At 38.8% G+C, this 22,783-nt stretch overlaps 1 protein-coding gene across 1 annotated transcript in view; it reads left to right on the top strand.

The window, feature by feature from the left end:
- The window catches only part of PRR16 (proline rich 16), a 164,079-nt gene that overhangs the window by 101,814 nt on the left and 39,482 nt on the right, over positions 1-22,783 (top strand). Inside the window, exon 2 of the mRNA XM_086770725.1 lies at positions 9,314-10,206. Within this exon, the coding sequence (XP_086626851.1) occupies positions 9,314-10,072 (759 nt within the window). The 3' untranslated portion in view covers positions 10,073-10,206. The remainder of the gene's footprint in view (positions 1-9,313; positions 10,207-22,783) is intronic.

The raw sequence follows: 22,783 nt of genomic DNA, 5'->3' as shown, positions 1-22,783 counted from the left end.
TTTTTTTGTTACAAATATTCTTTGAACTTGCTTTTCTAGAAAGGGATTTGTTTGATTGGTTTTTACTTTATTTTCCCATCGTTTCTGTTTGTTTATTGTGATTTTATCAGGGTTCTTTTGCGTGTGACAGGAACTATAACTGTACTATTCTTCATGCTATGAATACCTGCCTTCATCTCTTTCTCTGATCTTCCAAGCACCATCTCTAGCACCCAAAAGGGTACACAGAGGAATTACTGTGGCTATGTGTCATGGTTTAGCCCCACTCAGCAGCTAAAATACCACACAGTTGTTCACTCCCTCCTCGCCACCTGCTGCAATGGGACAGGGAGGGGAATCGGTAAAGGAGAGAAGGTAAAACTCATGGGTTGAGATGAAAACAGTTTAAGAGAACAACAGAGGAAAAGAAAACAGGTGGAAAACAATCAACAAAAAAAACCAAAACCCAATAACAGAAAATATGTAGGCATGTAATTTACAGTACAGTAGCTCATGGTGGATCCCAATCCCCAGCTCCCTTTGAGTAGCCAGAACCTGCCCCTCAGCACTTTATATTGTCCCCACTTTATACACTGAGCATGATGTCCTATGGTGTGGAATGGCCCCTAGGCCAAGTTGGGTAAACTGTCACAGCTGTTGGCTAATCAGTAACCTATCCCAGCTGTGTCCCCCAGCCACAGGAGCCACCAGCCTCAGCTCCTCTCCCAGTTCAGGTGAAAATTAACTCTGTCCTAGCTGGAACCAGGACACTATGTTAAGTTCTTAAAGGGGAACACAGAGAACCTTTATATTTCTATATTGCTTTTTCTGAATTGTTTTAATTCCTTCATGGACAATAAGTCTTTTCCTTTTAAGATTTTTAATATCTTTTGCTTTCCCTGAAATGGTAAGTCAGGGTGATGATACTGAGCTTTCATGACCTTGTTAAATTACCAAGAGTCCAGCATATTCTTAAATTCCCATTTATACACTTACGTCCAGCCTACCTTGATGTTCAGTCTACTTCCAAATGTCAGAGTAGAGTTTAGTAAAGCCTGTCATTGAAATGTGATGTATTTCTGTATTCATTCATGTACAGAGGGTAAGGTTGAATCAATGACTCTATAATGTACTCCAAGGGTAATACTAGTTTGCTAAGTTACTAACATATTTCTAAGGAAAAACTTTCTAATGGCAACAACAACAGTATGTGTGTTTTCTTCTGTTATTTTTCGAGCTGGGATGTGTATAAGTTTGGTTAGGATGGTGTTAGTCTTTTAGATAGCTTAACACTGACTCATCTCACACTAACCTTGCCCTTCGCTGGTGCTGCAGGGTGGGTGACAGCTGTCTGAGAGGCTACTGTAACAGTTGTCTCCTGAAAGCTGAACTTTGAATCCACCTGGAAGTGTGTATTAACTGAAATACAGCTTAAGTATTATACAAGTCCATGAAGCATTTTATCTATAAAAGCTTCTGTGGCCTTTCTCAAGCAGAAAGAGTAGTAGGTGGTATATCCATATAATGAAGGTCAGAAACTGGAGGATATTGCAGATGCTAAAAGCTTGTATGAGTTCAAGCGGAAGTAGGTATGTTCATGGTAGATAAATATGTCAAGTTCTACTTAATGTAAAATCTGTTAAGAGGTCCTTGAGTTAGAAATTGTTTGAAACTGGGATAAGATTCTACAGAAATACTTCTATGTGACTTTTCTATTCTTGTGTTCTTGCTTTGGCACCTGCTTTTTGTGGTTTTTCACAATATTGTCCTAAGTAGACCACTTGTATCTCCTAGTCCTCTCTCTTCTTTTGGTTTCTTTTTGCAATTTTTTGGCTTACACAACTATATAAATGAGTTTCATGTCTAAATTTGGTTCAATTTCTCCTTGACCGGAAAGCCATATTTACTGGGGATGGGAGGGGACAGTGTAGAGAAGTTAGCTGTGGTAAATGCAAAAGATGCGACCATGGATGACTGGAGCTGGAATGTAAACACCTGAGAACAGAATCTTTTTATGGTGTTATGCAAATTTATGTAGAGGGAAATAGTTGCTTTCTTACTGTTACTAGAAACCTCCCGTTCTTTTGTTGTTAGCTCTGTGGTGGTTCAGGATTTACAGGCAAAGTCGTGGTGGGAAAAAAGCTTCATTTGTCTCCTTAGTTATATTCAACGTTCATTTTTGTCAACAAAGGACTAGTAACTCTGCAGGAAATAATGAGCTGAGATGATGGGAAGGTAAATAGTTTGACAGCTTGTCTTAAAGATTCTGGTAGTAATTATAGCAAACAAACAATTTCTTGTAGGATTAGAGATGCAATCATAAGATACCAGAGCTGCTGATGTAGCATATTTGCCAGTTCCTTACTTAAAGCAAGAGTAGCCTCTTTGTGATAGAGCTGATTGCTGCTCTATTGTTAGTTGCATTTTGATTGTACTTATTTGTAATTAAAGAATACTACCTCATTTTATTCCTTTCCACAGTATTTTTTTTTTGGTTCAAAGTAAAAAAGAAAAACTTTTGCTAGTCTTATGACCTGGCTTGGTTTCGGCTGATTTAAAATCAAGATTAGTATATGTCTGTAACTATTCGTTTTCTAGAAAACTTCCAGCAAACTGTTAAATCAAATCTCATAGTAGCTGTACTCTGGTGTAGTACTAAACAGCAATATATGGATTATAACTATTCCATCTCAGAATTAATATCACAGCTAAGTACCATTTCCATTATGCTTATGCAGCTTTTCTGAGACGTACTAGCCTGTACAGAAGCAAGTAATTTTAAAAAAAGAAATCTTACTCATAAATCCCCATGAAACTTTGAAGAACATGTGAAACAGTGAAAATGCCTGGACACCTGAGAAAAAAATTATAATATTGAAGTTCTATGAACTTAAAAGTTGATGAATATTTAAGAGTATATTACTTTTCTTTCTGGAAAGCAATTTGCTTCTTAATTCAAGAGTTGACAAAAAAGCACAGCAATTGTCTCTGGTGGATTGAGTTCAGCTAGTGGTTTATATACTCATTGAACATCAGTACCTTATTGCCTTGTTTCCTGCTGCCTTTAAGCAGGAGGGAAAACAAACCTGGTGAAACATTTGTTGTAAGGAGATAATAAAACTTCCAATAAATTACGTAGACATTTATGGATGTAAATTGCATAATCATCCAAAGAGAAGCACTGCAAAAAGTGTTTGTGACTAATTGTAGATACTCTTTTCAGAGAAGTTTAAGGATAAAATTAAGAAGTAAAATAAACACTTACTTTCTGTGTCATGTTTTAGTCTTGTTAGATTCTTAAAATGAGATCCTGTTATCCAGTAAGAAATACGGACTTTTGAATATTGGTCTAACTGAGGTAGGATATTCACCCACAAAAGTGCTCTACCAGAGGAGATAAAACCTGTAAGTACAACTCTTAAGGACAACAGAAATAATATTAGGCCAGCATAGGCTGCTTTTGATAATCACAAGACTCCTTCTTGAACGAGATTCTAAATTACTTTAAACAGGGACTGAAGTTTGACCTCAGTGCAAAAGCAGTACTTTATTCTAGCTGTGTTTTTAAGCAATTTAATTAAGAGTTTGATAACATTGAGAGATGGGGTTAATTGAAGGATATCTTTGCATAGCAAATTGTTTGGAACTTCAGTGTCTTCCTTTGTTTTTCCTTTTTTTAAAAAAAAAAAATCACAAATCTAGTGAAAGGCTTGAGTGGCTACATAAAAATTTAAAAGAACAAGAAAAAGTAGAATAATTGTGAATCATAACTCTAATCCTGCCTGTGTTCATGTCTTGGTTTTTGTTTTTTTTTTTTTTAGTTTGGTAAATTGCCCTAAGCTAGTGTTGGATTTTAAACATACTCCTGTTGTTTTATTTTAGATAGAGATGAGATTTAATTCACGTCAATTGGTTGCTGGTTTTAAATGGTGATTATAAATTCTTACGTACATGTTTTACAGATGCTGGTTTTGTTGGTCTTCTGTCTAGTTTGAGCATTACTGGAAAGAAAGGCTTGAGTGTCTACATAAAAAAAAAAAATGAAAGGACACGAAAATACAAAATAGTTTTCAATTAGTAAACTAGAGGTGAAGGATAAACATAGTATCTACATGAAATTTGCTTTATCCAAACAATTGCTTTTTCTGTTCATTGTGTGGTAAAGATACCCAGTTGTCAAAATTTAAAAAAAAAAACAAACAAAACAAAACACCAAAGAACCCCATCCAAAAGCTCCACACATATTTCTATTAGATAAAGTGATACTATAAGCAGAGATTTGACTTAGTGAGCAATTTGTATTTCAGGGTAAAATATTTTGGGTCTGTATATGTGTTAAGAGATTTTGATTATTTTCTTGGGGTCAGCTAGAGAAATCCAACTCCATCTCTGTTGGACACTTACTATTGTTGTCCATTAACAACCCAGAAAGGAGGTAGGAATGAGCTGATGTCCTGGTCCATTCAGGAGTGTCACACTGGATACTACAGAGCTTGAAGCCTCAGGATATTGTGAGAGGTGGAAAAGTGGACGTCTCTGCAGATCCCAAATCTCTTTAATGGCTAAGGACTACCTCAGGCTATAAAAGGATGTCTCTCCCGTGCTTGTAAATGTGAATCAAGTCCTCTTTTATTCCACAACTGAAAAATAGTCAAATTCTGCACAGCTAGAGCAGCTTTTTTGTTTCTAAATAGTCTCTTTTACTTCCATAGGAAGTGTATTGTGAAATGGAGGTGCTTTTTTTTTTTTTTAAACACTACTTTTTTGTCTTTTTATTTTATTATTATTATCTACATCAGTTTCACTGTTAGTCACTGGTTTTCTGTTACTTTTTAATCTTATTTGAATGTTTACTTCTGGGACAAAAAAAACCCAAAGAAAATAGCAGTGAATAGAATCACAACTTGTAGGGAATGAATCTGGGCAGATAAACTGTTGTTACATCTGAGCCATTTTGTGCTGATTTTATGTTTTACAAATGGATAGGTGACAAAAAAATTCCAGTGTGTACTACACATTTGCCCAGAGGGCAAGAGATAAACTCTGTAGTCATTTAAATTCAAGCACAGTTCTTAACAGACTTCCCTGTTACTCTTGAGAAAATTTTTACTCTCTCAGAAGGATAGTTTGAACGGATGCAAATTTTCTCATCACCAAAGTCTGCCATTTTATGACACACATGTGCTGCGTAATTACAGCTATATCCTCAGAGTACTGGTGGAATATCACCTTTAATGTGTCCATCTCAAAATAATAAACACTAGGTTTTGTTTCTCTAGAATTACATGGCATGGAGAATATTTATTTTGTAAGAGGGACGATCTTTGTTGCACATAAGGCTTAAAACAAAGAAGCCATCATTTGTGACTGATTTTGCAGGAAAAAAAAAAATATTAGAATTATGTGTATGTCTTAAAATAATATTAAAATAAATTTTTGTTATTTTCTTTTCTTCTTTATCGGGAATTTGATAGTGGAAACTGTAAGTGAATTTTATTAAGGTAAGGAAGATTTAGTATATTATTTGGATGATCTCCATGAGATTTATCTGTATCTAATTCTGCAATAAGCACATCAGTGATCCATGGCTATCTTTATCCTCACATGTGCGATGTTGGTTTCTAAGGTCCTGCATGATTATAGGTACTCTTTGAGGGGGCTATCATGGTAGAAATTAGAGAAAAAGAAAAATTAGGTTTTGTTGGAATAAGCCAATTGCAAAACAAACCAATTTTTATTCTTGGTATTTTAATATAGCTCTGATTAAGCAATGTGAAGCAACCAAATATTTTTACTCAGTATTATCTAATACTGTCATATAGGCCAATGTGCTGTCACCTGTACAAGCTATCCAGTGCTCCTGTGTGGAGCGTCCTTACGGATATAGAATCGCATAATATCTCAAGTTGGAAGGGACCCATGTCTTTCCTTTCTGTCTTGCCTCCAGCTGCTTAACAGCTCTTTTTTGATTTCTTTGCTTACTAAGGAGTTTCTTTGGTTTATGTTGCATCAATCCATTCTGTAGTTGTTATAGTTTATTAAAAGATTACCTGTTAGATTTCGTGAGAGGATTCATATTTAGACATATGGAGGCAGATTCTAATATTTACACAAATCCACACTAAACTTGCAGAGGGGTGCGTGAACTTCAGGCTTAGTGCCCAGAACATGACTGTCTTTTCCTTGTACCTTTAGTTTCTCTGTTTCATTTTGAGGCATTTTCTCTGCCTTGATTTGTGTATGTAAAGTAAGGTGATAGTGTGAATTCTTTCTCTTAAAAACTGTCTTTCTTGGTATGAATTTTGCATTATCTTAGTATGGATTTGGTTTATCTGCCTTTATTCTGAAATTTCCAAGAGTAGTCATATGCTTTACCCTGAAGGAGATGTTTGGGATCTAGCAGTTACCAGAGTTCAACTGTACCTTTCAACTTCTAGACTAATATTTTAAATCCTGATTATTTGGGGAAATTAACGTCTGTCTTTTGAGAGTGTATTTTTTTCTTTATTCTTTATTGGAGAAAAATAAAAGTGCTAAAATAGAAACTGAAATGTAACATGGTATTGAGCTTTGAATAGTGAATAAATGAGTAGTTGTTTTGGTCTTGGAGAGAAAACGTTTTGTAAATTTTTTTCACACATGTTTGAAAGCTCTGTGTGAATCATGGTTATCTGCATGTTTGCTGTTGGAGAAGGAAGGCACTAAACTGAATTGTTGCATATGACCTTTTAGGAATTTTATATTACACAACTCTTAGCTACAGTAGGAGCTCTTTCATTCTATGGTGATTTTGCTTTCATTATTTTACTGTTTACCATTGGGCACATAAGTGAGTTACTGGTTTGACTGAATAAAGAGTCACTGCCTTCAGTAATGGCTTTAGCTTTCTTTACAGTTAACATATGACTTACACTTGTCGTAGCTCAGCCCCAATCGGGACCAGACTAGGCAGTCTCTCTCTCGCTCCCCCCACCCTCCGAGAGAATAGGGGGAGATGATATAAGAAAAAACGGCTCGAGATTTAAGATAAGGACAGGGAGAAATCCTTAAAGTTACTGTCACAGGCAAAACAGACTTGACTTGGGGAAAACTATTCATCTATTTCTAAAACTAGCAGGAGAATGAGACAGGGAACAAGATAACCTCCATCCACCCCTCCCTCTTCCCAAGCTTAACATTATCTCTACTACCTTCCCCTCCCGAGTGGCACTGGAGGGGAAGAGGGAATGGGGGTCGTGGTCAGTTCATCACGCGTTGTTTCACACCGCTGCTTCATCGTCGGGGGAGGAACTCCTCGCATTCCTCCTATGCTCCAGCGTGGGGTCCCTCCCACGGGCCACAGTCCTTTGTGAAACTGCTCCGGCGTGGGTCATCTCTTCCACAGGGTGCAGTCCCTCTAGAACGGCCGCCCCAGCGGGCCCTCCACCGGCCACAGCCTCCTTCAGGCCTCCACCTGCTCCGGCGTGGGGTCCTCCACGGGCTGCAGGTGGATCTCTGCCCCTCCATGGACCTCCATGGGTTGCAGGGGGACAACCTGCTCCACCATGGTCTTCACCACTGGCTGCAGGGGAATCTTGGCCAGGAGCCACATTACTCGTCCCCCTCCTTCTTCACTGACCTTGGCGTCTGCAGCCATTCCTCACAACAGGCTGGCAGATGTCTCTCAGGATCCTTTTTACATCTTATTCACTTCTCATCTCCTCTCCACTTCTTGCAGCTGGGCCGGGCCGAGTTGGACCCAGTCAGCTGCCTGGCAGGAGGCCAGAGGGTGAGGCCTGCAAGGCCCACAAGGCTTGTGCCTCCCCCTCTCTGCCCCTGCTCAGCTGCTTCACATCTTCTTTTTTTTTTCCTGTTTTCCCCTTCTTAAATACATTATTGCAGAGGTGTCATCATAGGACATTCTGCTACCAATTGGCTTGGTCTTGGCCAGCAGCGGGTCCGCCCTAGGCCCGGCCGAGTCCACTGAACAAAGGGGAGCGACTTCTAGCAGTTTCCTACAGAAGCTACCACCTTAGGCCCCCCCTCACTCAACAAAACCAGAACACACTTCTCAAAAAAAACCCTTATTTTGAAATCCAATGTATTGGGACCAAATTACTGAAAGCAGGAAGAAGAAATCAAAGTCTTGAAAGGGTAAGAAGGGTTGATTCGTGGTACAACTGGAGGCATCAGGTTTAATTTCAGGTATACTTGGGTGCCTCCTCCAGCTCTCCCTCCAGAACATCACAGATCTCCTGGAAGGACCCCAAGCAATGGCACAGGCTTTTTATTCATGGACTGAAGTCAGCTAGTAACATTTCAGCCACTGATTGCTTTATGTATATCCTGTGAGGATGTAAAGGATAAAGATCGGTTTTTACATGTGTACTTACTACCTGTGGTGTGTGTTGTAGTTACTTCTAGATTATAACTACAGTTGTTCAGCTATGTAGTGAGTGAAATTCAGTTTTCAGGAAGGACTTTGAATTGTTGTATGACGAATTTTCACTACCTATGAAAGGTACCATCAGTTGCATGTCTTATAAAAAATTGAGTAGAAAAAGGAGTCTGGGAGACCAGAAGAGATCCAACATTGCAGAAACTACAAACAGAAATAAGGGAGATAGAAGAAATCTTGGAATAAAGTGCATGAGTTAATAAATGCTTGTAACTTTGGAAACCAAGCTACTTTTCCTCTTTTCTTGCAGCAAATGCTATTTCAGGACTGCTTCAGAGGATCTCAGATCTTAAGGAAAATATTCATAAAGGGAGACAATGCAGTCAAATACAAGAGGAAAGTTGCTTCTCAGTACTTTATTTGTGTTAAAAAATTGTCAGGAAATAGTGCACCAAACTTGTGATTGTAGATCTATAATATCACCTATAGAGAGATGCATATTTAAATCTAGACTGTGTGAAAGGTCAGAGTTAAACGATACTCTGCAGCAGATTTGGATTCAGAAGTTGTCATTTAGAAGCTGAAGTTAAATAATTCCATCTCCTCCTGCACTGGAAGGCAAAGCATAATATTAAGGGATTACAGTTCACTTACAATGATATTGCCAAGTAAACCCTAGAGGGAAAGAAACAGAATTTCATTCCAGAGTGTTTCAAGTTAAAGTTCTTTTGTATTCAGGTGATGAGCTAGCAAACTAGCCATACCTGTTGTTGTTGTTATCATCAGCATCATCATTATTGTTTTATTATGTTGATAAGAAAAAATAAATAATAGTAAAAAAATACTGGATGCTTTAGTTCTGAGAAGGACAAAACTGATAGTGGAGAGTGCTTTTGTTTTTCTGTGCCTTCAATGAGGCAAGCTTTTCTCACTGTTTTCACTTTGGCTGTTGTATAGGTGGTTGACCAGATTGACACGCTGACATCTGACCTGCAGCTGGAGGATGAGATGACAGACAGTTCCAAAACGGACACACTGAACAGCAGCTCCAGCAGCACAACAGCTTCTAGCTTGGAGAAAGTCAAGGTGCGGGGCAGTGCACCGCTCATCAAGCCACCCGCACACCCTTCTGCTATCCTCACTGTGCTGCGGAAGCCAAATCCACCCCCACCTCCACCACGACTGACACCCGTCAAGTGCGACGAGCCTCCAAGGCTGCCTCATTTGGCCAACCCTGTCAAGACTAATGGCACTCTGCTGCGAAATGGGGGCTTGCCAGTCGGGCCCAACCGCATCCCAAATGGAGATATATGCTGTATAGCGAACAGTAATTTGGAGAAAGTTGCCGTGCAGCCAGTGATGCACAGACCTGAGAAAGAGCGATGTCCTCAGCCAGGAGCAAGGGAACGGGTACGATTTAGTGAAAAAGTACAGTACCACGGCTATTGCCCTGACTGTGATGTTCGGTATAACATTAAAAACAGGGAGGTGCACTTGCACAGTGACCCTGCCCGTGTTGTGGGAAAGCTGCCACATCAGTGCCCTCCTCTGCCACCCCCACCACCTCCACTGCCTCCATTTCCTCTGGAAAATGGAGGGTTAGGGATAAGTCCCAGTAATAGCTTTCCTCCTCCGAGACCTGCAACTGTGCCTCCACAAACTGCACCAAAACCCCAGAAGACCATCTTGAGGAAATCAACCACTACAACAGTGTGATGTATGCCACTTGAAACAACTCCTTGTTTTTTCCTATATAAACAAAAATAGGTAATGAGCACTTTCTACTTGAGCAATAAAAAGACCCAATGTATTACCCCCTGTGTTCAGTGAAGTGGCATAAAAATCACATGGTAAGTACAAAGAGGAATGCTTGTTGATCTTGTACTCACCAAAAAATGTCGTTAAGGCAAAGAATGCTGAAAAAAATATTCATGCTTTAGCCAATAGATTGTAAATGTGTATTGCAGTTTTGTATCTCTAGCACGGTTTAAAGACAGTGAAAAGACATTTCAGTTTGAAAATCTGACTGGTAATTCATGATAGATTTTCGTTTGTCTTACATAAGGGAATAACCACTGCTCCTGGGTTTTGGGAAACTTCCTCTTTCTAGCAAGTATCTTTTAAAATGTCATTTGACGAGGCAAAGTGGAGTACCAGATAACAGCTTTTGACTGAAATCTAGCAAATCCATTTTTGTCTGCCTGACTGCCAGAGCGAAGGCATTGTGTATGGAGCAGTGCAGTAGGAGGTAATCATCGGACTTCCAAGAAGCTTGATCTTTGGTGAGGAAGTAAAGAAATAATTGAAAGGTATGTTGACATGGCTTTGGAAAACTGAATTATCTAGCATTTTGTTTCTCACTTGCTCGATGTGCCACGGCGAAGGTGAAGTACAGAGTTTTCAGATGGGCAGGGATAGTCTCAGTCGGTTCCTCCCTATTTGCACTGCTCTGTCTGCAAAATGACAGTAATATTTTATCTCATGTGCGATGGTGGTAGATTAAAACAACAAAGCACAGTCCTGTGTCTTTCACAAAGCTTTTGTCTGGTGCAAATCTCTTTTTGAAGGCAAAGAAAATTTTGCCTAAGGCCTTCAGGGACATCCACTTAATTCATGTAAAGAGCTTTGAAGTTAAAAAGCTCTGTGCAATTACAAAGCATTAACATGCAAAACAAGATATTTTACATGTTATCACATTTTGATGGTGAACCCAATTAATATTCTTACTAGTTGAAAAGAAGTCCTCAGTGTTTTTAATTATTTTATGAAAGAACATTCTTTTATTCTCACAAAGTGAATTGTTGGGACCTAGAGTTAAAAAAAATCCAATCAGTGAAGAAAATCTGATAATAAATCTGTTATTTACAAAAATTGTGCCAAATTAATCTCAAGTGGCCCAACAGCAGATGCTATATAAAGCAGTATGGTTTTTTTTCAGCTGAAATGTAAAACGTACTCTATGGCAAAACAGACAAAACAGATTTTTAATTTAAATTTCCAATTACATGCAGTAATGGGTATTAAACTTAAAACCAATCTTCAAGCAGTTTCCCTGTATACAGATTGTAGTGCATTTATAGTATTTAAACTGAAATAATAAGAATAATCATAATAAAAATTCTAACAGATAACTGCTCTTTGAAAACCTTTGCAGTAAACTAAGATTGTATTTTGTGCAAATACACATTTAGGGTCTAAAGTTTCACATTATGTTCCCTGCATAAAAGTGGCAAAGCAAGGAAGTAGTCTTAAATGCTAAGTCATGCTTTCCCCAGATGCTCCACATGTGCTTTTAATGATGCACTTTACACGTTGTATTGTTTGGCTGTACTTAATCTCATGAGACCTGTTGCCAAGTGAAGTCCTAGCACTTGCAGCAGCAGGCAGTAACTCGCTCTGCGTGAGTGCGAGGTCTTCGCTGCCCAAATGAGGTTTCTGTCAGGTGGATTCTGCTCACGCTCTGGGACTCCACAGCACCTCCCTTGCTCACACATTGAAAATTGCTGTTAAAATCACTGGAACTCACTGTGGATGTATCCACATTGCCTATCTACAGGTTTTTCTTTTAAAAAGAGAAGTTTTGCTGTTTGACTTTGTCACTGCTGTGGAGATCATATACCAACTGTTATAATCTAGTTTAATATTTTTTTCCTTCTTAAAAGAGCTACTGTATACAAGGGATTGTAGGATAATGCAAATCAAAGATTGCATATTTTATGTTAAATATTTCTGTTTCATCTTAAATTAGAGAAAATAACACTGAATAATTTTAGATGTGAGGGTCTGCTGCACGTCTTACCTCACCTGGCTCAATTTTTCCTGTATAAACTCATCTTTGATAAGCAAAGCACAGTATTTCTCCCCTGGATTCTGTCCCTAGGCTTGTCAGAGTCTTATGAACATGCTAGTACCTCCAAATTAGATGCTATACTCTATGCATGTGCATTGATATACATGTAAATTTCAGTTTTGTTGCAGTGTTAAGTTTACAGTTCTCAGCTCTGGAAAGTTTAAGTGGCATGTGAATTCCAGCGTTTCATGTTCGGTTTTGGTATCCAGCATCTTCCATTTCACCCTTTGTCCTCTCTCTCAGAAGTGCTTTCTTGTCTCTTTCCCCATGCCTCCTGAGTACTCTGTCACAAATTACTGCCTTTCTTTGTGCATTTTCGTGGTGGGGGAAAGTGCTGTGCTATAAAAACAAAAGATGGAGCTTTTCAAATGCAATGCTGCTTTTGGCCAGAAATGGAGTTTCTAAGTATGAAGGAAATACGTTGTTTTTCTGCAGTTTGCCAACCCAGGCTTTCTTTAGTGCACTAAAGTATTTCAAGGTCTCTGTTAAATCATGCTATGAACATTGAATCAGTTATTCTCTTTTAATGATAACGTCTCTGGCCTGTGTCCTGTTGTAAGGTGTTTTTATCAGTATAAAAAATTCACATTATTAACATAATGAGATTCAGGTTAGAACAAGTAAACTTGCAAAGCATGGGAAACAGTTAACTTAAAACTTTGCAGCACTGACTGTAAAACCTCTAATAAAAATGACGTAAGAAGGAATGCAGTATTATATTCAGCCAGCAGTGGTTTTTAAATTTATATTATGAGTATAACTTCTGTGAAGCATTTTTAAACACCTGTAACATAGCGTGTTTCGCACCTTACCAAGGAAAACACAATAAACTAAACAGAACCAGACAGGAATTGTCTGCCTTTGAAATGTAAATGTGGTATCTTTGAGATATTAATATTTAATGTTTTGGAAAAGTGTTACTACCTAATAATAGAGCTTTAATTGAACATTTGCCATAATTTCAGACCGCTGCTCCATTTTAATTCCTCACAGGTGTTTTGAAGTCTGAATTGTCCAGATCTAGACTTCCCAAATGCAAATAGAAAGAGAAGGTGCTTTCTATCAATTTAATGAAGAGGACCGGCTTAGGAAAATTGAAATAAGCAATGAGAATTTGTAATAATGCAATTGATTAATAAAAGCTAGCATGTGTATGCTTTGTAATAGTGTATGCTTTGAAAGGAACGCTAGGAGAGTAAATTCCAATAACCGTCCTTTTTAAGGAGATAAAGTAAGAATCTTCAGAAAGATTCATAGAATCATAGATTGTGGATCTTTTTATCACTTAGTAGAAGTTACTGTTCTTCATCTCTTGTCTTCTGAAGTTGTTACACTTTTCATCACATCGTCCATTGTTTATAGAAACAAGAAAAGATTCCAAATCTTCATCCTTTTTAAAAATTATTAAATCAATATTTTACTTAAAATGTTACACGAAGTAAGTGAAGTGCACTACAGGTCTTGTTCACTTCCTTCAGATAACTTGATTACTGGTTTTGAAGCAGAGTGCAGTGTGAATTCTTTAATTACCAGATGGAGTTGTGTATGCTCTCTAGACCTGCTCAGATCTCTTTGTTTCCATAGTCTAATTATGGCTTTCCTTTCAGTGATACCATGAACAGTAATTTTACGTGTGATAAAATCCTGCTGTGATTGCTATGTCACTCATCAGATTCACTCTTAAAGTAGGCATGAGTATTGGGTACCTATTATTACTGAGGCAGCGTTTCTCTTTCCCAGTTTCTACATGTACAGTGATCCATGCTTTTTCAGAAGGGTTGGGAGGTGTAGAAGCAAAATACTTGTCCACTGTTCGAACTAGTGATAATAGTGAAAGCATCAGGCTTAGAGCTACAGTAAGTTCTTGTAAGTGAGATAAGTGCAAAGGCATGCAGTAGAAGAAATGTCTATGGTAAACCATGGTAGAGCACAAAGTTCAGAATACTTAATCCGAAGAACACTTACTACCGATTGAATAACCACATTGTATCTTGTAGGGCAATGTGTGATATATAGCATGCAATAGTTAGATGCTGCAGCCTAGTTTTTCTGAATCTATTAGCACAGACTATGCAGGTCATAATTGAAGCAGCAGTGGCAGCACTGGTGTTACTGGCTCAGCACATGGCAGTGCAGTGCATATAAATTGCACTTCAGCCTCATCTTTCTTTGGTTGCAATTATGTGGTGATGGTTTAAATGGGAAAAACTAGCAGGGATTTTATCTCACTGGCCTATTTTGTGGTGGAGAAGAGCCCATGGGAGCAAGTTTCTCCCTCAGTCATCATTTTTATAAGGTATCTGCAGTAGTCCATCTTAAGATAGGTCTGGGGAGCACATGCAAGTTAACTTTCATTACTGATCTTAGATGATTTGACATCTGACTACCTCATGTTGGTCAAAGAGCTCTCTTGTTAGCTGAGAGAAGCTGCTGGGATAAATGGACTTGACCAGGTATCCTGCTGCAGGAGATGGAGTGGCCCGTGCTCTTGTCATCTTATGCAAGTCTGCTACTTTTCTCTGTCCACATTGGTTCATATATAGCACGGTTGAAGGGTTATGTTATGAAGCTAAACCGTGCGCTCTATCCACCACCTGCACTGCATTATTTTAGTGATGTGAGCAGGTGGGCCCATGGCTGTATTTAGATTGCCCTGTCCTTTGTGATGCTGAATCTTTGGAGATTTAGAGGTCGAGTTTTCTTATTGTTGAGATAATCGAACTCCTGTCAGGTTATAAAAATAAGGTGAGAATCTCTCATGGAGATATGACCAAGAGGAACTAGAACCTTTAATGTTTTGCAGGATTGTTTCTGCTGTTGCAAGACTCTGTATCTTTTGTGATGTTGAAATGTTTTCTCTAGATAAATGAGATAAAAGTCTGGTCCAGTAAAAGAAGTAGATATGGATAAATATGAAGTAGATATGCATAAATAGCACCCGACAGCCAGCCAACAGCAGTGTTTTGAACAGTGAGTAAGGCCAGGACCAGTCTGCTGCCTTTCTTGGGGAAGATAAAGAGTAGAACTCCAGAAATTGCTGTATCTCCTCCTCAAGAGAAGAGGTTTTTTCTTTCATCCTGAAGTATTTGAGGTATATAATAAGACTCTTTAAGGAACTTAAGACAGTGTGCTTCACTGCTTCACTATTGGTTGTGCATTATGTTCATAATAAGAAATTGGATTTTTATAAGTGTTTTTTGATTTCAGATCTGTCCCTTTATGTTGTTTGCCTGATATTTTGACTGACCTCTTTTGCAATCTTGCAAACAATAATGGAAAAAAATAATTTACATAAGAAGGGAAAAGTAATAGGTAAATTATGAAAAAAAAGGAACTTTGAACAAATGTGTTTACATATATTCTTCAGCAGTGCTTGTATGATGACAACTACATCAATCTCAGAGTTTGTTTTTCTTTAAGTAGGGTTATTATCATTATCTTAAACTTAATCTTGAATCACTTTAAGCATAAGAGAGCAAGAAAAAAGCCAGTCAGTGGCAGAGTTTTTCATAGAATTGTTTATTTCCTTTCCAGTTCAATGTTGACTTTGCTAAGTAAAAGCTATTAATGCATGTCAGTCTCCTTCCTGGATAAATTAGCATGTGAAAAACAGAACATGATAATAACCTCTTTTTGTGTAAATTTCTAATGCTTACAGAATGTTTTGGTTTTTATGTTTTGCAAATACAGTGATGATTGTGTACTGGAGATACAAAATTACATTCTCTTCTGTCACCAAGGAGTAACTAACATACTGTAATTTTAATGGATTACTGTTGTCCTTCAGTATCACAATTTCAACATGATTTTGTAATGTTGATTTTGGACTTCAGACCCATGTGAGATAAAACATTGTGTTCAGCAGTCATTAAGATAAATGTCGTAGTTCAGCCCCGATCGGACCAGACTACGCAGTCTCTCTCTCACTTCCCCCACACTCCGAGAGAATAGGGAGAGAAAATATAAGGAAAAACGGCTCAAGGTTTGAGATAAGGACAGGGAGAAATCCTTAAAGTTACCGTCACGGGCAAAACAGACTCGACTTGGGGAAAACTATTCATTTATTACTACAAACAGCAGGATAATGAGACAGAGAACAAGATAACCTCCATCCACCCCTCCCTCTTCCCAAGCTTAACATTATCTCTACTACCTTCCCCCCCCCGAGCGGCACAGGGGGGAAGAGGGAATGGGGGTTGCAGTCAGTTCATCATACGTTGTTTCACGCCGCTGCTTCATGGTCGGGGGAAGAACTCCTCACATTCCTCCCCTGCTCCATTGTGGGGTCCCTCCCACGGGCCACAGTCCTTTGTGGAACTGCTCCGGCGTGGGTCATCTCTTCCACGGGTGCAGTCTCTCCAGAACAGCTGCCCCAGCGGGCCCTCCACGGGCCACAGCTGCCTTCAGGCATCCACCTCCCCCGGTATGGGGTCCTTCACGGGCTCCAAGTGGATCTCTGCTCCTCCGTGGACCTCCATGGGCTGCAGGGGGACAACCTGCTCCACCATGGTCGTCACCACAGGCTGCAGGGGAATCTTGGCCAGGAGCCGCATTACTCCTCCCCCTCCTTCTGAACTGACCTTGGCGTCTGCAGCCGTTCCTCACAACAGGCTGGTGGATGTCTCTCAGGATCTCTTTTTTACATCTTATTCACTTCTCATCTCCTCTCCACTTCTTGCAGCCAGGCCAGGCCGAGTCGGGCCCAATCGGCTGCCTGGCGAGAGGCCAGAGGGTGAGGCCTGCAAGGCCCATGAGGCCTGCGCCTCCCCCTCTGCGCCTCTGCCCCCGCTCAGCTCCTTCACATCTTCTCTCCTCTCTTTTTTTTTCTGTTTTCCCCTTCTTAAATACGTTATCGCAGAGGCGTTATCACGGGACATTCTGCTACCAATCGGCTTGGCCTTGGCCAGCAGCAGGTCCGCCCTAGGCCCGGCCGAGTCCACTGAACAAAGGGGAGCGACTTCTAGCAGTTTCCTACAGAAGCTACCACCTTAGGCCCCCCCTTACTAACAAAACCACGACAATAAACTACAAGCCTACACCAGTGGAAGCTGACTTTTGAAATAAAGCCAGTGTACTTTCCTGCCACCCACTGTAAAAGAACTGATTGTAGAATCTTTCTGGTACTATGTAAGTGGCTGTTTATATGTCTGTATATTTCAGTTTCTTCCTTCTTTATAAAATACATTCCACAGTGACAACTGCTTTGGTAAACATTAGATTTGCAAATATTTGAAATTAGGAACTCCTGATTCATTGAAGATAATACAAAGCAAAAGAAAAACCTCACTGATTCTCACAATATAATGTCTTTACTCTTGTGAGAATACTACATAGCAGTTATCTCTGAGTAGCGTATAACAAGACACATATGAAGAAAGGCACTTATGCTACTACATGATAGTTGTTAGAGATGAAAATGCACTTATTTCGCATTGGACAGCAATACATCTCTCTGTACTGATGAAACATATGGAGGAAATGAACTGGAGACAACTTCCAAGTTTGTCCCATATCTGTGTGGACCAGCTTCCTCATACTGCTTTGTTAAATTCCAGTTGAATTAGTACGAAAAAATGAACAGATAAAGTGATTTTTGTTTTGCTTGCTTTCCTTCGTCTATTTTGAGTTACAAGACAGTATCGACCTTTCTGTATCTGCAAGAAACAGAGGCTTATGATTTTTATTTATTGAAAGCATGGGACATGCATATGCTTGTGAAATGGGTCTGGCACAGTGGGAGGAGCGGGTATAGTGCAGGCAGAATCGTAAATGGTAGAGCCAGGCCATTCTGTCCATGCAGGAAACAGCAAAATTCACCTGTATTTGAAAGCTGCCTCCATTTAGTCCAGAAGTTTTAAAGTACAGAGGGTTTGAAGAATGTTAATAAATACATCTGCTGATAACCTTAACTTGTGCTACATTACCTAGACAGGAAAGTATTTGAAATGCTTCTCTCTTTTTAGCTTACTGACTAAATAAAGGAATAAAAGTAATTTTTCCTGTTTAGGATAAAACTGAAAAATAAGGATGATATCCTCATTGAAAGTAAGTTCCTGTGCTAGAGTTGAAGACAGTGAAATAACACAGAAAGCTAAGTGGCATTCAGTAGGACTTTTATAGTTCGTAGTAGGACGCACTTTTATTATTAGCTGTCACGTGAATGTAGAACCCGTTAATGAATGCAAAGAAAATATGATATTTAATAATAGAAAATAAAGAAAGAAAAATGTTGATAAGTGCTTTAAATCCTGTCCTGTAGAACAGGAATATGATAAATTTAAAAGGAGATTGTAAGGAGTTAGTAAGACTTTAATATCTCTGGGACTTGTCCTGTAGGTACAGCATGAAAGAAGGTATGATGTATAGCCGCGCTGCCCAGGAGGAGCACTGGAAGGCAATGACAAACCTCTTTCTGGAGGGGTTTTGTTCCTAGCACTGCCCTATTTCTAGACCTGATACGAAATCAGATATAAGGGATGTTATTTCAGTATCCTTTGCTTAGCCAGACACATCTGCAGGTCAGTTGGAAGAAGGCAGTGCCTCAGTGCACTAAAGAAAACACAAACCATATACATTGCTCAGCCCAGGGTTTAATTCTACTAGAATTATATAGTATTTGTGTAGTTTCAAAGTTTGACTCTTTGTATCTTTCATTATCTTCTCCTTCCCTACTCCTCCCTTTCTTTTTCCACAAGTGCACAGTAGCGTAAGAATGGGATAAAGTTTACCTCTAAGTGTTTAGCTTTATTTAGTGTGGATCAATATTACAAAAATTTTATTAGCTGTGACAATAGAAAGGCTTGTAAAGGATATTTACATACTTTCAGTGCACTTTTAACTAAAAACATGCCAATCATCAAGGGTCAGTGCTAGGAATTGAACAAGAAAGGAAACAAGCATGCGTTGACTGATACTGGACAGCCAGTTTGACTCCTCATGCTATCACTGAGTTTACTTGTAACAGATGATTGAAACTAAGGTCACTGTGATTGTCACAAACTAAAGATGTTGTGTTGCACAGATTGAAGGACTCCTTGATGTGTCTGTCACAGATGAAAATATTCACAGCATTCTACTCAGTGCTTTTCATCCTAAATATGCGGAATAAAGATTCTGACACCATCCTTCATAGTTGAATATTGGGGAAGAGAGTGGGTATTTTTTATCATTTCCTTGAGCAACATCAAAAGCTTTCCATCAGAAACCGATGTAGTTTCTTGTCAGAACTGGACTGACCTTCTAGACTCTGATTTTAGCCTGAACATTAAAAGGCTGAGGTTCCCTGGGGCTCTCAGCTTCCCACAAGGTACTGGTAGCTCAGGAGGTCTGTTTTTGTAGATTATAGTAGTTGATTGATCAGAAGACTGAAATAAAACACTTCATACCTGAAACAATTTTAACAGTATATTTGTTTCCATTAATTTTTTAATAACTGTTTATTGTTCTGAAGTGGAATAAAACTTCTATCAAAAAGCTGTAATTCCCTAATAATACAAATACTCTTAGCTTGTGTCCAGTCAAGTCTTTCAGGCAACATATGTCACGGACAAGAAAATCTTACAGAATGACTGCTGTAAATGTAAGAACTGTCTTGTGTGTTTGTTTAGTGGAGCATAGGATTGCTTGCTGCACTTGTATTAGCCCTTATTTTCCCAATGGACGTTAACAGGACATTGTGTACAAATTTGGAATTGCAGTTTTCTTTCTGTACTGGAAATCAAACCCTTATTTTTTTCATCTGTTTCCAAAGAGCTGTAATATTCAATATGTAGCTCGTGCCAAGCAATAAAATGTAGGAGAGCAAGCTTTGCATACTTCAAATGTCCAAATACATGATCAACAAATATCTCCTGAAATATATTTACAGATATGGTGTAAACATGCTTAGAACTACGCTTGAATGGAACCTAAGAATCAGGTATTTAAAATATCCTCACTCTGCCATTTTAAAATGCAAGTTAAAAAATACTGAGTTTCTTTCATTCAGCAAGGTTTTCACTTGTCCAAGTTTTAACCTCTAAGTGTGTAATACTTGTGATAGAATTGGGTAATGACAGTCTCTGCCTCTAGAGAATTTACTAGTCTAGATTCAGGAAATATCTGGCTCCATCAAGCTAATTTTATGCTAGCTGACTTAGGAACAAGAAAGTATTAAAACTGGATGGGCTGTGTAGGATGCAATCCTCCAATAACATTTATTTTATTCTAGAGGGATCTAAAGGAATAAAAGAATACCAAAGAGATAAATTACAGATTTCTTGTATTTAGCTATGTATACAATGATTTTAAAGCTGAGTTTTCCTTGGTATTGAGGCAAAATCAAGTAATCTGGAGGAGAAACAGATTAATGAATGCTGCTGAATAGATGTCAATAGTGGGAAGAAAAAGTAAAAGCAACATAAAAACATTTTGCCATCTGATCAAAATACACATTTTATTTTAGCTTCACAACAGTAATGTGTTAAAAATACAAAAGTCTGGTTTTTACTGCAAGATAGTTGGTAGAGGTAGACATAGATTCTGGGATCAACTCTGTGCAGCAGAACTAGATGGAGGAGCTGAAAGTGGATGGTACATTTTGACTTCCCTGGGTTTTTGCATTGGGATAGTTGTTGCTTATTTGGCTCTTGTTCAGTGATCGTTTATTGTTGATGTGCATCTACCAGGCAGCTTTGCAGCTGTACAGGCTTGGTCTGGTGCCGGTGTGCAGGCCTGGTGATGTTTTGGTTGAATTAATCTGTGTTTCTGGGTGTCTGTGTCAGGTTGCCATTTTCGGGTGTACCATGTGCTACCCACTGCGTGTTCTTCCCCAAATAAAATGGCAGAAGAGAATCCCAGGCACTACTGGATCCTATCTATCTACTGTTTTTGTGTCTCAGCTAGGACACCGCCAAACTTCTCACAGAAGGAGTAAGTCTTCTTAGGAGTCCATTATTAACCCTAGTTTTGCTGTAGGCCTGCTTCAGAGTTTTGCCTCTATCCTTCCAGTTGTGAGTAGTGATATTGGATGGTAGTAGTAGTAGTGACAGATGGACACAGTCTATTAATACATGGCTTTGTAGGTAGTGTCACTGCCAGAATTTGGGAGTTTTCAATAATGGGAGGGTCTACACAGCACCAGGCCTGCTGGCATCACATGGAATTCATCTTTCTCAAAGAAGGAAAAGGGTCTTTCCTCCTAAGCTGGCAGGGCTGCTTGACAGAGCTTTAAACTAGAATTTATGTGAGAGGGGGATAATATCAGGCTCGCCTGTGACAAGCCATGAGATGGCGTGCCAAATTTAGTGGGATGGGGTGCTAGCGAGGGCTCTCAGCCTGTTACTCTGAAACATACTGGGAACTCTTTTTGGCCAGTTTGAGTCAAATGTACTGACTGTACTCCTCCCAGTTTATTTTGCCTGTACATAGCAAGACCTGTTAAGCTGAAAAAGTCCTTGATATCTTAGCGACACCTAATAACATCAGTATATTGTAAAAATTCTTCACATACCAAGTCCCAGAATAAATCCAAAACACAGCAGCTGCCGGTAAGAAAATTAGCTCCATCCTGGCCAAAACCGGGACAACGTGGTAAAGTACAGGCCAGGCCACATACCTGGCCGCCAGTGCTAGACTTACTTGCTTTAGTGGCTGTGTGCTGAAGCAGTAATTCCTAGAGACTTATGGTCCTGATGAGCAAGTTGAACAGCAAAAGCAGTGTCTAAGTGTGCCAAGATCTAGTGAAGCTGTTACTGGAAAATCTCCTTACCCTATACTGAACTTCAGAAAATATAATACAAATTAAAATTTCAGGAAAAATCAAAGTAATTTCATATTCTTAAAGCTTTTCTGGAAGTTAATTTTTTCTGGATATGAATTGCTTTAACTTAAGAAATAAAGTATTTAGAAGGAAGCTTATTCATTAATTCACTCAAAATAAGGTTTCCAACAACAGAAGATGCATTAATGTGGTAAAAACACAAGGTATTATTGCCTAAGTTAATAAAATCAGACTAGAAATAATCTAAAAATTCTTCACGGTGAAGTATGTAGCTACTGGACTGACTTACTTGGAAGAGTAGTCAGTAATTCACACTATGAAGTTTTTAAATTGAAATTGGATGTCTCTTAAAAAAGAGACACACTAAGTCTGGGGAAATCACTTTGAAGATCTACAGTGGTAAGCAGGAGGGCAAAGTAATTTACCCTAACGCTCCCTGTTAGTCATTAAAAGAACTGATGTGCCTTTCATTAAAAGATAAATAAAAAAATATACCTTTGTGATGTTTCCAGCAGGTACAATTTTGTACTTGACAAAGAAGAGAAATGAAAAAAAAAAAAAAGCAGTTGAACATGCCAGAAGGAATGGAAAAATAAAATGTCAAATTTTGTTTTTTATAAACAGGCACAACTCAGTGCAAATTGTGCAGTGTTAATGAGTTGCTTTTACTTGTACAGTGACTTGAAATGAAGGGGTTAGATGCCTTTTATGGATACATGTGGAATTACCTCTCCACCTTTTAGAATTACAATTTTGGAACAAACCATCTTTCTGTATTTGTATTTAAAATCTAAAGCAGAACAACATACTCCTGATA

The sequence above is a fragment of the Chlamydotis macqueenii genome, chromosome Z (assembly GCF_036417535.1).
Source record: "Chlamydotis macqueenii isolate bChlMac1 chromosome Z, bChlMac1.mat, whole genome shotgun sequence".
Classification (NCBI taxonomy): domain Eukaryota; kingdom Metazoa; phylum Chordata; class Aves; order Otidiformes; family Otididae; genus Chlamydotis; species Chlamydotis macqueenii.
Note: the sequence above shows the minus strand (reverse complement) of the source record. Positions and strands in the feature narration are given on the sequence as shown.